Here is an 18,243-nt window from a genome sequence, read left to right on the forward strand (position 1 = left end):
AACTTCTGGAAAGATAGTTAACGTTACTCCGGTCCCAAGGCCAGCGAGTGACCAAGAAACCCCGGTAATCACAACCCCAGCTACTGGGAGGAACACCGGCGAGTACACAGATTTTACGAACACTACCCCGGTTACTCAAGCCGGGGCAAGTGCTGTAAATTTTAAGAACACTACCCCCGTTACCCAAGCGGGGGCAAGTGCAGTAAACAATCATCCCCTGGGATTCATTAATACCCAGGCGGAAAGACAACAGACGAGGCTCCCCCGCCAAACACTTGATCAAGTTAAAGCGTGGGCGGAAGCACGTCAGAAGGAATTCCAAGCTGAGTTGGACGAACGCTTATGTTCACTCCAACAGGCTGACGAATTCGGAAGCACTCAACGGCTCAACATGAGCAATGAGTGCGAGTCCTCGGACGATGATCGGGAGGAATCCGACAGTGACGCAAACCCTCGCCATAGGGCGAAAGGGAAGCGTAACGAAACGGACTTCCAACCGAGAAGGAATTTTGGAGAAACCTTCAAACAAAGGAACGCGGGGGGAAACCCACGTGACTTCTCCAAAACCTTTAGACCAACTGCTAAAAAGGGAACATCCAAGTTTGCAAGGGACATTGCGGAAGCAATCGCCCCGAAGAGTGCCAAGCAGATGCCCAACATCGGCACTTATGATGGTATATCCGACCCAGACGATCACTTGAACAGATTCATAGCGGGGGCAACCGTCAGCAACTGGATGGAACCCATGTGGTGTTATATGTTCCAGATGACGTTGGTTGGAGCGGCTAGAGCGTGGTTTGACCGTCTACCGGTCCACCACATCTACGATTGGGCAGACTTCCAACATAAGTTCAGCCAACACTTCAGTCAACAGAGGAAATATACTGAAGAGCAGTGGACGATCCTCAACTTCGTTAGAGAGGATGATGAATCTTTACTAGACTTCATCACTCGCTTCAACTCGAAAAAGCTGAGTCTGGGCATTATAAGCGAAGATCTTGTTCGCGCCGCTTTCATCCAGGGCGCCGAATACCCAGAGTTTATCCGCACGTTGACGGGTAAAGACGGCATGCCATCCACATGGGATGCCATCATGATGGCGGCCAAGCGCTTTGCCGAAATAGAGAAGCAACTGGGTGGGGATCTACCCCAGAGTACAAACCTCTACGCGCAAAGGATTAGAGAAAACAACGTCCGGACCGCCCGGCAAAACAAAAAGAGGAAGCTAGGCATTTGGCAGTCAGGGGTAAACTTTGACACCTCATCCAGCTCTCGCTCTTTAGTAGGCGGAAGGGATAACACGCACCCATCAAGCCGATACCCCCGGTGGACGCCGCTCACCAAAAGCGTCACGGAGATATTTGCCACTGAGAAACTCCCATGGCCAAAAGCTCCAACGGTCCGGCACCGACCTGACGCGGATCAGAGCAAATCCTGTGACTTCCACGGGACAAAGGGTCACACCACTGAGAGGTGTATATCCTTGAGGGATATTGTTGAAACATTCGTCAAGGATGGAAAACTTACACACCTTGTGGCATCAATCAAGAATGGAGGGAAGAATGACAACCGATACAAAAGCAACGGACGAAAGCCCGTTGACATCAGCATCCACATGGTTTATAGTAACATCTGAGGAAGAAAAAGACGGACGACAGAACCATGCGCATGGAAGGAAGCCGAGGTGCGCTTCCCACGAGTGCCAGGAGGACCCAGCAAAGAGGGCCCTATCGTCATCAAAAGCCAGCTGGGGCATTACATCACTTCCCGCACTCTTGTTGACAACGGCGCCTCGTCAACGGTTATGTATAGGCAGTTCTTCGACAAGCTAGACGACGAAGACAAGGAACGCCTGGAAACGGTCTACGCCTCGATGGAAGGGTTTGACGGCAGCACAAACACCCCCCTGGGTATCCTATCCTTCCCCGTCATTCTCACAGACGGGAAACACTCCCGTACAGAAGACGTGGACTTTGTCGTAATGAGGAAGCCACACCACACATACGACATTCTCTTCGGGAGAGATGGGATGGCAGGATTCAATGCCGTGGTATCTTCAGTCCACGGCATGATGGGATGGCCAACAGCTGAGGGCGTAGCGATGGTCACCGGTATTCCCCAGGTATGCATCGCATCTGTCTCATCAACACCCAAACCAAAGATGGCTAAACCAACCATCACCGAACCAGAAGAATGGGCCTTCAATGGAAAATACCCCGACCAGGCGGTTACCATTGGCCCAACAGTCACTGATCCTACGCGCACCTTACTCAAACGCTTACTACAGAAAAACGCGGACATCTTCGCGTGGACACCAGCTGACCTCGAAGTAAGGCAGAGCATAAGCTCAAGTGTGACCCGGCTTTCACGCCAGTCATACAAAAGCGCAGAGTAATGGGGGCGGAACAAGCTAACGCGTGTAGAACCCAAGTCAAGGAACTCCTTGACGCGGGCATCGTACGCGTTAGCAGATATCAAACATGGGTTGCAAATCCCGTCATGGTACCGAAGTCTAACAAGCAATGACGCATGTGCATAGATTTCAAAGACTTAAACAAAGCATGCCCCAAAGATTGTTACCCGTTACCCGAAATTGATCTTAAGGTAGATTCGTTAGCACCGTTTCACCTTAAATGCTTCCTTGATGCGTATAAAGGGTACCATCAAATCCACATGGCCGTTGACGATCAGGAAAAAACCGCATTTCGGACGCCCGATGGCACATTTTGTTATCAAATGATGCCATTCGGACTTAAGAATGCCGGGTCCACATACCAACGCCTGATGGACAAAGAGTTTCATACCCAAATTGGGAGGAACTTGGAAGTCTACATGGATGACTTGGTCATCAAAAGCCTTGACCCAGAAACAATGTTGAAAGACATCGAAGAAACTTTCAGCACGCTCAGAAAGATAAACATGAAGCTCAACCCGAGCAAGTGTTCCTTTGGGATGGAAGAAGGGAAGTTCTTAGGAGTCATTGTTACTAAAGATGGCTTCAGAGAGAACCATGAAAAGGTCGAAGCCATTATCAAAATGGAATCACCTACTACCATCAAGTAAGCTCAGACACTGAATTGACGCCTAGTTGCAGGAAATTCGGTCACGCTTGATCGAACTCCCAACGCTCACAGCACCGAAAGCGGGGGAGGAATTAATCCTATACCTCTACGCCACAGATAGAGCAACCGGGGCCGTCCTGCTAGTCGAGCGAAAAGGCATCCAGATGCCAATTTACTATGTTAGCCGTGTCCTAACAGACGTAGAAACCCGGTACTCTACCCTGGAAAAATTAGTCTTAGCACTTGTACAGGCTTCACGCAGGCTAAGACGATACTTCCAAGGTCACCCAATCACCATTCTCACCAACTTCAAACTCGCAAACGTTCTAGGCAAACCCGAATTGTCGGGACGCCTAGCCAAATGGGCAATAGAATTGGGAGAATACGCGATAAAGTACAAGCCGCGACCAGCCATAAAAGGCCAGGTCTTGGCCGACTTTATTGCAGAAGTCCCCGCCTCACGGGAGAAAGAGTGCCAGGAAGAGGCTCAACCCTCTCCAGCACAGGACATCGATGATGTCTGGCGACTCTACACTGATGGAGCAGCCAGCAACGAGGGCTCAGGCGCAGGATTGAAACTAATCAACCAGCGGGCCAAGAATACACTTACGCTATTCGACTGGATTTTCCAAGCACAAATAACGAAGCAGAGTATGAAGCATTCTTGGCCGGGCTGAGAATTGCGCGTAAGATGGGAGTGAAGAACTTGGAAGCCCACGTGGATTCCATGTTAGTAGCCAACCAAATAAACGGGACGTACACGGCCGTGAACGACACAATGGCGCTGTACCTCGCACAAGAAAAAACCCTCATGCGCGATTTTAACGATTGTAAGGTCATACACGTCAAGCGTAGTGAAAACAAATCTGTGGATGCGTTAAGCAAGCTTGCGTCATTGGCCTTCACCCACTTGGGAAAGGATATCCGCATTGAACTCCTTGGCACACCATCAGTCCCGCACAAGGAAATCTGTGTCATCCAAACCGGCACAGAAACATGGATGACACCAATAATAAATTACCTTGCGACGGGTACACTACCAGAGTCAAAAACACAGGCAAGAAAACTACGCTGTATAGCACTGAACTATCAACTCATCGATGACATCCTTTACAGACGTAACTTTCTTGGCCCACTCCTCAGATTCGTTGACGACCGAGATGCCGACTACCTCCTAAGGGAAGTACACGAAGGCATCTGTGGGATACACGCAGGTCCACGCGCAGTTGTAGCTAAGCTAAACAACGCGGGATACTTTTGGTCGGGGATGCATACGGATGCACTGGCATACATTAGAAAGTGTAGGTCTTGCCAACTCTACGCACCCAACACGCATCGCCCGAAGAATGAACTTGTTCCAGTCACCTCTTCATGGCCATTTCAGAAGTGGGCCATCGATGTGACAGGCCCATTTCCCACAGCAGCAGGGAACGTTCAGTATCTAGTGGTAGCCATCGACTACTTCACCAAGTGGATAGAAGCAAAACCCTTAGCCCAAACAACCGTAAAACATATCAAAAAATTTATTTGGGAATTTATTATTTGTCGTTTTGGACTTCCACAGAATCTGGTGAGCGATAACGGCACCAACTTTGCTGACAAGAAGCTACAACAGTGGCTGAAAGAACTTCAAATCACCCACACCTTTACCTCAGTGGCGCACCCGCAGGGTAATGGTGAGGTGGAAAGAGCAAATAAGAGCATCGTCGACGGCATCAAGAAAAGACTCCTGGAACACAGATCCGGCTGGGTGGACGAAGTTCCACACGTCCTTTGGGCACACAGAACGATGAAAAAGGCAAGTACGGGAGAAACCCCGTTCAGCCTCACTTATGGCACTGAAGCCATGGTCCCGGTCGAAATTGGTCTACCCTCACCAAGGGTCTTGATTCAACCAGAGGACAATGATGCGGAAAGACGGTTAGACCTTATGCTAACCGAGGAACGCAGAGACTTAGCCGCAGCGCGTGAAGAGAACTACAAGCGACAAATGCAAAAGTACTACAACACGCGGGTAAAACTCTGCAACTTCAATGTCGGAGACTACATACTACGTAACAACGTGGCTTCGAACCAAGAACGCCCAGGAAAGCTGGCCCCGGTCTGGGAAGGGCCATACATTATCAAAGAAGTTTTGGGAAAGGGCGCATACCGGCTCGAAAGGCTCGATGGCACCCCCATCCCAAGAACATGGAATGGAGCTCAATTACGCAAATGTTATATGTAGATCAATTCCAAACTTATAAAGAAACGGCCTAGAGCCACTTCTAATGGAAATGATTCTCCTTTATCACATTGTGTTGATCCCTTTACATTTATACTTATGAACTTTCCGGACGGATATGCCGGTATTCACCGCATAAATATGGAAAGAAGTCGTTGCGTGTGGACGACGGCAAAACCAGCATAAACAAAAAACGGCAAAAGTTTCTAAGGAAAAGATGAGGAAAACCTTCACGCAGGTCAGTTATAGGTAAAGTTTGGTCATCCCACTAAATTAAAGTGACGGTCCTACCCGCACAACCATGATAGAGGAAACTGAACATTAGCCTATTAACAACCGCGCGTCGAAAGGTTAACTTACTCAAAACACTTGGAAAATTGCTAAGTTAAACTAAAATATGCATGAGCAAGTCATATAACGTTTACAACGCAAGTCAAAAAGATTCAAAAGTAAGCGGGAATACACCCCCTTACCTTGGCAACCAAGTAACTATAAGACAGGTGCGGGTACAGTGTCAAGGTAAAACCCTTCACATACTTAGCACCTGCAGGGAATTGAAGCCAACAATACCTTGGAAGTAAAGAAACTATAAGACGAGTGCGGGTACAGTGTCAAGGCAAAACCCTTCACATACTTAGCATTCGCAGGGAATTGAAACCAAGAAGGATCTTCTGGGCCATGCTTGCGGAAACGGAAATAACATCCCCGCATAGCGGGAACGTTGAGAACAAGATTGTTTGAAGCTCCAAGATGGAATTGGTTGTTTAACATAATTGATCACTATGTTTAAAACTACCAAAATCTCATCGAGAATCTACACAAGTGGAACTCAACGCTCCTGACTTGCGAGGAGGTTACAGACCTACCCGCATCATACCCAAAGATCAAGCAGAAAAGTCGGGAATTTCTGCACGTGACATTAGGACTTCCGCGGGAAGAATCCCCATGGAAAACCTTAAAACTAAACCCTTTTCACACCCATTGCTTAAGTCCAAAAGTTCACCTCACTTAATAACAATTCATGAGAAGAACATTGGACTGGGGGGACTTGAAGAGGTAGGTCCTAGCAGAGCCCAGTTGGACCCGTAAGACTCACCTTCAATAGGGACGTCTGCGTGGTTGGACCCGCAAGACTCACCTTAAACAGGGACGTCTGCGCAGTTTGACCCGCAAGACTCACCTCGAAGAGGGACGTCTGCGCAGTTGAACTCGCAAGACTCACCTTAAAGAGGGACGTCTGCGCAAAGACCAACTGGATCCGCAGGACCAACCATGCTCAGAGACGCGACGTCCTTACGCGCAGTACGCAAGCTGTTCCCGCTGGAAAAGCCTCCCAATAGTGACGTACTCCGCCTGTTCCCGCAGCTACGGATACTAGCCATCAGGGAAGGCTACCCGCACAGCAAGGCTACACGCACAAGGCACTAACTCTCAAATAATTTAGTAATGTCACCTGAAGAGGGAATGAACAAGCTGGGAATACTCCCGCCCAAAGCCGGGAAAACTCCCGCCCAAATGAGCCAGTCCGTACGCTACTGGAGGATCTTTTGTACTATACCTGCCAAGGTATGGACAAAAGATCTGACCAAAGCTGCGACAGCTCACTGACAACAGTACGACGAGCAGCACGCTCTGGTACTTAATGTAACTATCAGCCGCTGCCTACTCACCAACCCTTGTCGTGGCATGTACATAGCCTGCAGTTGGTGGAAAAGGAATAGTACACAGCCGGCCATGTCACTATCAGCCGCTGCCTACCCACCAACCACCAGCACGGCACGTGCGTAGCCCACAGTTGGTAGAAAAGGAATATTATACAGCCGGCTGTACCTTCTTGGACACCTACCTTCGGCTATAAATACTCCAACACCTTGGAACGGTATCATCATCTTCTCTCTAGCTATTTCTCTTAATATACATTTATATTCAAGAGCAATCTAGTCTGATTCTCACGCCGGAGGGTGGTCACAAGGAGGTACCCCCCTTCTCTGTGATGAGCTCACGGTGTCTGTTTTGCAGGTCCTCAGAAGAATAACCATCTTGCCGGACCTAACCCTCGTGGGAAACATCTATTTAACCCCCAGATTATCCGTAATCTGCCGGGGTCGATTAGTGTTTCTTCAGCTTGCGGGTAGCTCACCAAGTCCACTGCCACATATAAAAGTAAAAGCACGTTAAAGCTGGAGTTGATATGACTTCAACTGATTTCGTTCGAGTTTCCTGACTTGTATAAATGTTTGAACCACACACAACAAGGGGTGTTCAAAACCGGATATCCGAACTTATTACTTTCGGGTTGTATTGGAAATATCAAGTGGAGCTGACTCGACTCATATTATTACTAGCTCGAAACCTATGCATTACCATGCACACCTGTAAGTCTCTTGGTGAACAACACTATTAGTAGTTAATAAAAGCATGATCAAACTTCCAACCTTGTAAACCTAGGCAAACCGAGACCTTAAATCATACACGCTAGGTCGATAATTTGGTCACTAATCAGACCAGTGCTTCTAGTTAACGAATGGACCTATGGGCCGTTTCAGTTCATTGATAGAAGGCCACTTGGAAGGGACTCAAGAGTTTTTTTTTTATTTTTTTCTCTCAGTTAATTGCTAAGACAATGAAATAAAATGGGCTATTAGAGCCTCCTAGTTTATATTTAGGGGAAATTCTCTAAATGACCCAAATGAAGAGAGAGAGAGAAAAAAAAGATCCAAAAAATTACAACTTTCTCAAAATAACCCATTTAATTTGTACTGAGCCGACTCATAGGAAATATAACCAACGAGATTCGAGAACTATTTAAAATTTGACAAGTGTCATGATTCTGACAAAACCAACCAAATTTTTGAAAATATTGGAGTTTTCATCCAAATATCTTCTTTAAATCTTTTTGTAAAAACAGTCTCTCTGGACGGTTTTTTTTTATGTTTCCTACCTTGTCCGTTCAAATTTTGATTATCCCTAACTTCATCTTCATCTTTTCATCTTCATCTTCTTCATTTTGCTTTTGGATTTATATCATTATTGTTATATCAAATAAGTATATTTTTTCACAATATGTACGTTTCTTTGTGTGATTACATATTGTTTTTTTAGAAATTCTTGCATTAGAATATTTCGGTTTGAAGTATCATTCATAAGTGACACTTTGAGATTCCTTTATAAGTTATCTTTTCTTAACACATGCTTCCTATTATGGCTGTTTATAATTAATTATTGTTCATGGTCAGATTATTGGATCAGTGGTTTCATAATGTGGATTTTTAGTATTCATGAACTGCAGCCTGATTTCTCACATACCCGTGTTCAAATTATGGATATTTTAGAACACAATGATACATCTTAGTTTTTTTCATTGCCAGGATATTCTAATTCTTGGTTTTATTGGAGTCATTTTATTGTAATTTTACGTACATAATGAAGATGAAGATGAAGATGAAGATGAAGATGAAGATGAAGAAGATGAAGTTAGAGATAATCACAATTTAAACGGACAAGGTAGGAAAAATAAAAAAACTGTCTAGAGACTGTTTTTTACCAAAAGATTTAAAGAAAAAATTTGGACGACCCCCCCCCCCCCCAAGTTTTTCAAAAATACGGTCGGACTTGTTAGATTTTTGCCACGTGTCAGCTTTTAAATGGTTCATCAATCTCGTCGGTTATATTTCCAATGCGTCTTCTCAGTACAAAAAATTGGGTCATTTTGTGAAAGTTAAGAATTTTTGAATTTTTTTTCTCTCTCTTCAAAAGGGTCGATCATTTAGGGAATTTTCCCTTATACTTAGACAAAATGACAAAAGACGTCCTTTATGTTTGCACGATTTTTCAATGGACATCCTTTGGTAAACTTAATGACAGAAAACATCCTTTATGCTTAAAAACTCTATCACGGCTACGTCTTTTGACACTAACCTAGTTAAGTATTTTCGTTAAATTTGGTCATATGCAATGCACATGAGGGTATATTTATAAATTTAGAATAATTTAATAATCAAAACTAAATTATAAAAACATATAAAACACAATCACCACACGCTCACATTCTCTCTCTCTCTCTCTCTCTCTCTCTCTCAACCACCATCACCAAACAACCACCCGCCACTTGTAAACACCACCTACCGTCATTACCCACATTCGCACCACAACCACTAGTATTGTCTATCACCACCACCGTGGGTGTTTTTTTTCATATCGTAACTAGGTCAGAGCCTTTGGGGTTTTCTTCACAGGCTACTAATCCGAGCCCTAACAGGTGGCAACTGCAATTCGGAACGAAAAGGTACTCGAATCCACCTTTTTTTTATCCATTTGATTACAGGGGTAGGGGTATTGGGACTAGCAGGGGACTGGCAGCAGCGGCGACGTCGAATGGTAAACAACGATGGAATGTTAAAACGGTGGCGGTTGTTGTGTTTATCGATTGGAAGGTGATTTCTGATGGCGGTTAGAGATTATCTTGGTGGTTGTATAGCCCATCATGTTCCGGAAACCACCACCGTCTTCTACCCACCTCTCTCTCTCTCTCTCTAAACTCTGAAAATAAACAAACTATTATTCAATTTTGCTCAGTTTCTTCCCTTTTCCCTCTGTTCACAAGTAAATGGCAGTGACTACTAAGTTAACACATGTGTTGATGGGTGTTGTTGGTGAGGGTTGATGGTGACGGTAGTGGTGAGTGTTGATGGCGTGGGTGGTGGCGGTGATGTTGTGACTTGTGGTGGTGATGCTTGTGGAAGGTTGGATGGGATGATGATGGGTGATGGTTGGTGTTTGGTTGTGGTGTTGATGGTGGGTTATGAATATTTGGGGGAAGAAGGTGATGGTTAAGAAGATTAAAACTTTTATTTACTTAAAGTCCAAGATTTTAAGTCAATTACACAAATAACTCTTGAGGAGGGTAAAAAGACTAAATTGCTCTCACATGAGATGCATATGACTGGATTTAACGAGAAAAACTAACCCCCGTTGGTAAAAGGACGAACCATGCAACGTTTTTTTGAACTAAAAGATGTTTTATGTCATTAATTTTGCCAAAAGACGTCTATTTAAAAACCGTGCAAACATAAATGACGTCTTTTGCCATTTTAGGTATGTAAAGATTTATAACCACATATCCTACGCAACCTAATTGCCTTAACAGATTGATAGGTCAACGTAACAACGTTAATGACAATGATAGATAGTTAGATACTGGAGATCACATTTGCCAATGATGCATAGATTGACACTTGGAGTTCCACAAAATAAAGTTAAGTAACAATAATATGGTTTGAAAAGACTTGTTTGTCACCACGATAGCATGTATTTTATGCATATTTTGCAAATTGAGTTGAAGGTGTCCCCGTAAAACAATTTACATGGCGAACGAGCGATGAAAAGATCTATATAGGGAGATGTTTATTGCATAACACTAGATCATTACGAGAGTAAAAAGAATAAACCTAATTTTTTTTCCATATTTAACAAAAACTTTCACCTTTTACATACAAATGTTTATGGTATATACATATAAAAGTCATTAAACTAATTTGTTCGCATATACACACTCACACATTAGGAATGAACATTTTTTCCTAAATACCCGTACACATATCCGTACCGGTATTCGTACTGATTTAGCTTATTCGGTATGAGTATTGGTATTCGTTTTTGCTGAATTTCGGTACCGGTACAACTGGGTACAGGTACGGGTATGACACGTGTACGTTTGATATTTTATACATGTTTGGAATATATATGGGTTTAATTGAGATTCTTTATATTTAATATATAAAATATATTCTCCAACCTTGTTATTATTGAACAAGTATCAAACGTTTTCTTCAATATTAAACAATATAACATTCAAGAATCGAACTAACAAACATATTACTGAAAACCGGCGACTGAATTAGAGTTCTTCAATATTATATTATCATTAAATCGGCGACCAATTTGCTGGTTGTACTAATTTGGTACCCGTCACGTACCTGTGCAAAGTACCGATACCCGGACTAATTCATGTTGTTTGTTTGTTGTACTGGTACAAGTTTCAAGATCGTTGAAAATTTGCAAATGATAAAGGAAAGTGGTACAAAAAACGGGTTCCGTACTGACATACCCATACTCATACACGTACCATACCTAAAAATTTGATACGAGTATTGGTACATGTTTTTACTGATTTTTTGCATGGGTACAATCGAGTATAGATACAAATACGAATACAAATACATGTACCGTCACAAACTCTTCCCTGTCACACAAAAGTATCATTTAGAAATCCTTTATTTTCTACGCGAACATGCATTTTTATCTGTAGGTAACTTTGAGTATTTATAAAGAGTGAATGATAAAAAAAATATTAATTAATTAAAAAGCCTCTATTTATTGAAATTAATTAACTACTCTTTTTACCAATATAAATTCAACAAGATTTAGCTTAAATTTTGCCTAACCTAAAATCTAATCATAAGTGTGGTTTGCGTATATTTCCATTAAGTTTAATGATTAGCCATTTGCTTCGTTTATTATTATTAATTTTCTTCAACTTTTTACGTGTATTTATCAACTGGTTTTATATTGCAAACACGGCATTCACATAATTGATATATTCGGTATTATTTGAACAGCTTGGCGGTGCATTTGCAAGATGATAACACGCTATTTTTAAGAAAAAATCCTACAAACTTCCCGAAGTGAACGATCAAGTCTTTGGCTTTGCTTTGGATTACAAATTGGTCCCCTTTTAATCCGTTGCCTTGAATTGATTGGTTTAACGATTCGTTTTAGTAGAAATATGTTGTTTTTTGGTCTTTAGCGTCTTGCTAGTAGTGTCGTTTTAATGAAAGTAGCCGCTCGAAAAAAAAAAAAAGATATTTTCAAAGAATAAATAACTACTTATTTTTTAACGTTGAAAACAGTATCATATTTATTTATAGTTTTATTTGATACACCAAGTTCACTAAGGCCTTGAACTGCGAAACACATAACGTCGTATTACATCCAAAGGACTTCGGTGCCACGCCATTCGTAACTCTCATATTATTTAATCCTGCACCATCAAAGGAAAAATATATGAATAATTAGCATTAATAGTTTATTTATAAACTTAGGTTTAATTAGATTAGATTTAGTACTCACGTGGAACAGTTAAAAGTAGTACTAATTGGTACGTCGATAGTAACTCCACATAAACCAGGAAGAGCCTTAGCAAAAACATCAACAACTTTATACTTAACTGCTGCGAGCTGGGCGCACGTGCATGCGACTTGCTTATCAACCGTACTCGGGGTTTTGTCTTTAAGAGTGTTCAACCCTCTGCAGCATTCAAGCGATGGGATTCCACCTCCCGTTAGGAAGCCTAAACATGGTTCCAGCAAACCGCCGACATCATGACAATTAATGGCTTCGTTTGGCTGCACCATGAACTCAGCTATGACCAGCATTGTCAACACAAATATCACAACTCCTTTCATATTTGATGGTACACCGGTTCACACTCGGGTAATGGGTTGTATATGCTATTCAAGTGAGTTAGCAAGCCGGATTTATAGCAGGTGGTTGGGGTGACATTAGATTGCAACACACGAAGATAAGGATTCAATAAACGGTGCAGCGTTACATTTAAGTGGTTTGGTAATGGAAACGTGACACGACTGCGATAAGTTTAATGTTAGTTCCATATGAAGTTGTATATGGAGTGCGTGACGTTTGTAACTCGTCTATTTTAGTTCAGAGTCTAAAAACAGTGAACCCATGATGCATTTTAAGATGTCTATGAACTCCTTTTCTACTTGAAATAAAATTCATGCTAGCTACTCTTCCATCAATTAGACTTTCTCTTGGTGTAAAACGTACTTATAAACTTTGACAACGGTAGAATTGTTATTTTTAATTTCCATAGAAGATTAATTTATCCATAGATACATTGTAAGCTTGATAAAGGAATTACCACTCTCTCTCTCTCTCTCTAAAAAAATCCCAATTTTACTCGATGGAAGCTGGTCATAAGATAAGGAACAAATCTAAGAATTGGCAAGCTTTTATTTGCAAGAGTTGGTATTGTGGAAACATGATAAAAAAAAGGTTCAAACTTCAAATAGACATAACTTAGCTAAATGATTGGACTTGCGGTTTCATAACCCGCAGACGAAAAGGTCTCGGCGATCTGGATTTTATGGGAAAACACCATAGTTAGTTGCCCTGTTGTCATGCCTGTAATCGTTGATTAATTAAAACCATGTTTTTTTCAATCGAAATTACCTCGAGTTTTATCAATCTCTAGAGCATCTACAACAACAAACATTCAAAACTATTTTTAAAAAGGGGTATTGGTTTTTAATACTCTCAACTTTAATCATTTGGTAGAGAACACTCCCAACTTTCGATTTGCTACCCACCGCTCCCAACTTTCACCTTATTTTCTTCTATCACTCCCTAACTAACGGAGCATTAACTCCGTTAGTTTTATTTGTTGATGTGTCATTATTTAAATAAAATAATAATAATAATAATTATGGGCTCACACACCACATCATCTCTTCTACTTCTTAAAAAAAACCCTAACTCCATTATTACCTCCACCCAACCCACCACCCTCCACCACCACCACCACCCACCTCTCCTTCCACCTCAAATAATCATATGTCCCATACTAAAATCTAACTTGTGACCAAAGAAAGGAACCCCGGTGTTACTGTCTTGCAAACCAACGCCATCGAAATTCAACTTCACCACCACATTCGTCTCATTACTATAGATCCAGCATTGGCGGCGGCACCCTCAGCAGTAATAAAGCCGACGACGACTGTCATATCTGTGCAACCACCAACCGTTGATGATGCTAAGGCAAAGCAGTCGCCGGTGGCTCGGAAGTTCAGACGACTCTTGGTCTCAGGCGGTTACTACTGAAGGATTAAGTCGGTAGGAAGCATCCCGGTGTTCTAAAATGAAACTCCGGTAGTTTGTTAAGTTTTCCAGCGAACCTTGCTATTCCAGAGAAGGGTTCCAAAGCTCCCACCCGCATTCTTATTCTTCGGGAAGCGTTAATAGTGAGGTGCTATGACGGATTGTGTTATGTTGGCTGTGTTTCAAGCTTTTCCGGCGAACCTCGCTATTCCGGCAAGGGGTTCCGACGAGCTTCCACCTGCATCATTGTTCTTCAGGAAGCGTTAATAGTGAGGTGCAATGACAGCTAGGGTTATGTTGGTTGTGTTTCAAGCTTTTCCGGCGAGTTATATTTGGTAGGGATGGAGGTGGTGGTATATGTAATTGGGTGTTTTTATATAAATAAAATAATAGCCATTTTCCACATAAGCATGCCACACATTTAAAAATAGTCCACGCCAGCAAAAAACTAACGGAGTTAATGCTCTGTTAGTTAAGGGGTGATAGAAGAAAATAAGGTGAAAGTTGGGAGCGATGGGTAGCTATTCGAAAGTTGGAAATGTTGGACTCGGTCTGCCCAAGACACATATTAAATTGATGTGGCTAGTGCGTTATGATCCAAGTCGGGTCATACTCAATAACAGGCTAGACAAACACCTAGGATATTTATTTTAAGATATGATATAACAAATAAATATTAACACTTAGAGTATTTAGAAATTGGGTTTCTAAATATTTGCACTTGTGTAGTATACAAAATTATATGGATAATTTATTTTTTGAGAGAAGATATTTTATAATGTTAATTAAGATGGTCAAATAACAACATAAAGGCTTCTGACATGATATATGTTACCTACATTATGTAATGTTATATTTTATGACATGTAACAAGTATAACATAAACATGATTGAGTTTAAAAATTTGGGAGGGAAAACTTTTGTCTTTCTCATCTTTTATTATCTCACAAGTTCTTATAACATGTAAGTATTTTCATTGGTCTAAAAGATGGTGCATTGGTTGTAAAACATCTCTTTCTCTCTCTCGCTCTCAACTAATACACAAGTAACAAGTGCAAAAAAACCCCTCTCCTTTTCTTTCCAATTTCTGCCAAGATCAAAGGAGGAGAAGGTAGGAGTCAATTTAAGTGTAAATCATAGTAAATCAAAGGGTGTTTTGTTGGTGGCTTGGGGTATACAAGCTTGAGGGTTTTCTCCATTTGAAGACTAGCCTCTCAAGAACATTATCCTCTCCATCTTTCCTAGCAACTTGAAGTTAGTTTTCTAAACACCCTATGGTTGTTTATTTTGATAGCATGGATTTTCGTTTATGGATCCAGGTTTTGGGTTTTGTATTTAAAATCGGTTTTAAATTAATCTTAAATAACAAGTTTTGAAATAAATATATCCGATGCGTTTTCATATAAATTTGGTTATATGGCTTTGATAAACTTGTTAATAATCCAACAATGACATCAAGAGCCGCTTATACGAATACATGTTTCAATAGATCTAAAATTTTCGTGTTTTTTTTTGGTGTGGTGTGGTTCACCATATGGCCGAAAATATTAGGGCTTTTGGTTACCCCTTGGTTTTTTAAGATTTACTTTACATGCATGTGGTAATCTTGAAAAAAAATAAGTCATTTGGATATTTGATTATTTTGTTTGGACAAAACCCACAATTTTCGGTTTTCTATTAATCTTGGCCGAAAATTGTGAGGTTAAAAGGGAAACCATTTGGGACTTGTATTACTTGCATATTTGGATGTTCATAACCAAGTCCTGACCTTGTGTTTGGATGTGTGTTTGTGTTATGGTTTATTCGGTTATTCGATATGGTTGTAATATTTATTTGGGGTTTTAATCTATTTATTTCATGTTGGTATGTAATAATAGGTAGATTAGTTGTATATCTTTTACTAGAGAAAAATATATAAGAATATTTTTTTGTAAAAGGAGATACACAAGAAATTGGGTTTTAGGCTTTGAGCCGATTTAGGCCTTAATGGACCTAATAATCCAAGATGAGATTTTAGCCCAAAAACCAAAACCCAATATGGAGGCCCAAGAGTGCTAGAAGCTGAATTTATAGCCTAAAAGGAAGTCCAAATAAAGTGGTGGAACCACAACACAAAGGTGGACACTTGAGGCATATGGATGCGGGATCAAGTGGGAGTTCACCGACACGAGCCTTGTGTCCTTTTCGTCCCTTGGGAGAGACCTTTTGGCACACTTGTTTCGGTCAAGAAGTGTTGTCAAGATTAGTTGGCTATGGTTATGAACTTATGGTTGTTTGTTTATGCTTGCTTGGTTGATTTATATTTTTGTTTTATCTTATTAGGATATGGATAATTAACAATTTAAAGTCAACAACTTGCATAAAATTGGTTCCTTAGAAATCATTAGGTAATAAAATTGGTTTTATTAAATGTTAATGATTTCACAATAAAATGAGTTTTATTTAAAGGAACTTTGAAAATTAGTTCTTAACAAAGTACCATACATTTGAATGCATGCAAATCCAATGTACATAAATTGTTTTCCAATCTAGAATTTAGAAAAGAAAATCCCTTTTAAAAACAAGTCTAACACCATCATTTTATACAACACTCGAATCATTTGGGAACTCTATGTGGGATAAAGATCACCTAACCACATTGGAGGGAACTTGTGTGTTTGAGGTGGGTTGGCCATATTTGTGGAATAATTGAAGTTATAATATCTATTATTTCAAATTTAATAATCCAACAATACATAGTCTATCAATAGAATAAGTAAAGATAAAATAAAATCTAAATTCTTGTTTCTTCTCTCTATCATGCAATCCTAAGTGTCCTCAAATAACATGAGAATCACATCACACGATAACTTGCAAATGCGTTAAAAATACAATAATTTTGTCAACACTAGATTGAGTGAGTAAAACACAAGAAATCTGTAAGTATATAATAATGAATAAAAGAGCGAACTGTTCTCGTGAGATAAACAGTTAAGCCATAGCACATAAACAATCAATCAAACCATAAAGATAGGGATCTACCAATTCCATATAAATGTACATTGGTTACTAAGCTAGAACTAAACCGTTGCCAATAAAATGGACATCAGTTGCCAAAAATAGTCGTATGATCATACTATAAATGAGGAACTTATCCTAAATGCGTTCAAATAAAGCAAGTAAGCAAATAGCAAGAGGAAAACTAATATACACACACAAGGATAAACAGTTGCGTTGGACTACTATATAATATAAAAATAGCTAATTACGCATATGTCTCTAAAAGATAAAATAAGTAAAAGAGGGGAGTGAACTACTCACCTTATCAAACGAGCAAACGCGAATAAAATAATAAAGACGAGGATGGTAGATCAAGCATTGAAGGTAAAGCCTAATAAATATATTGAATGCGAAAATAAATATACGAAGTTGACGGATATGATAGGATTCGAGAGTTAGATGATTAATATCATTTTATTAAGTTATATATTATCTAATCTTATTTATAGATATTTAGTTTTATTAAATTTTGCAATATTACTTGTTTAATATATATATATATATATATATATATATATGTATTTTTGTGACCATTATAAAAGTAATTTAACCTATTAAATATATTTAATAAATTTTTTCTATTTATAAAGATCTTAAGAAAACTCTAACATATTGTATTATATATATATATATATATATATATACACATATCTGTATACTTAGACGCACATGAATATAGTTTTTATAAGATTCGGGAAACACACGAGAAATAGTGTCGGTATTTAATAAAATATAATTTATTTACTATTTGTTATATTTATTATTAATTAATATAATTAATTAAACCTAAATCTCCATAATAACAAAAATAAAAATAAAAATGGGGTGGCTGGGGTTCGAACCCGCGACCAGCCACTACGCAGCCTTAGCACAAACCAACTGAGCTAACCAGCCAGTTGGTTATATCATACAAAACACTAAATATAAACAGACAGAAACTGATCAGAATTCAATTATAAACCCTAACAACATCAATCGGTTAATCCGATTGATGTTGGTTGATTATTGTTAGTGTTTTCTTTC

At 40.3% G+C, this 18,243-nt stretch overlaps 1 protein-coding gene across 1 annotated transcript; it reads right to left on the bottom strand.

Moving 5' to 3' along the window:
• Window positions 1-12,315: 12,315 nt before the first annotated feature.
• LOC143582661 (non-specific lipid-transfer protein 1-like) lies at window positions 12,316-12,749 on the bottom strand. The gene is made up of 2 exons (XM_077065181.1): window positions 12,415-12,749; window positions 12,316-12,325 (listed from the first exon to the last, which is right to left on the bottom strand). Exons 1-2 carry the CDS (start codon window positions 12,747-12,749, stop codon window positions 12,316-12,318), a joined length of 345 nt encoding a protein of 114 aa, XP_076921296.1.
• Window positions 12,750-18,243: the final 5,494 nt, after the last annotated feature.

This window comes from Bidens hawaiensis, unplaced genomic scaffold (assembly GCF_021521415.1).
Source record: "Bidens hawaiensis isolate Kalapana, Puna unplaced genomic scaffold, B.hawaiensis_p1.1 tig00031834_1, whole genome shotgun sequence".
NCBI lineage: Eukaryota > Viridiplantae > Streptophyta > Magnoliopsida > Asterales > Asteraceae > Bidens > Bidens hawaiensis.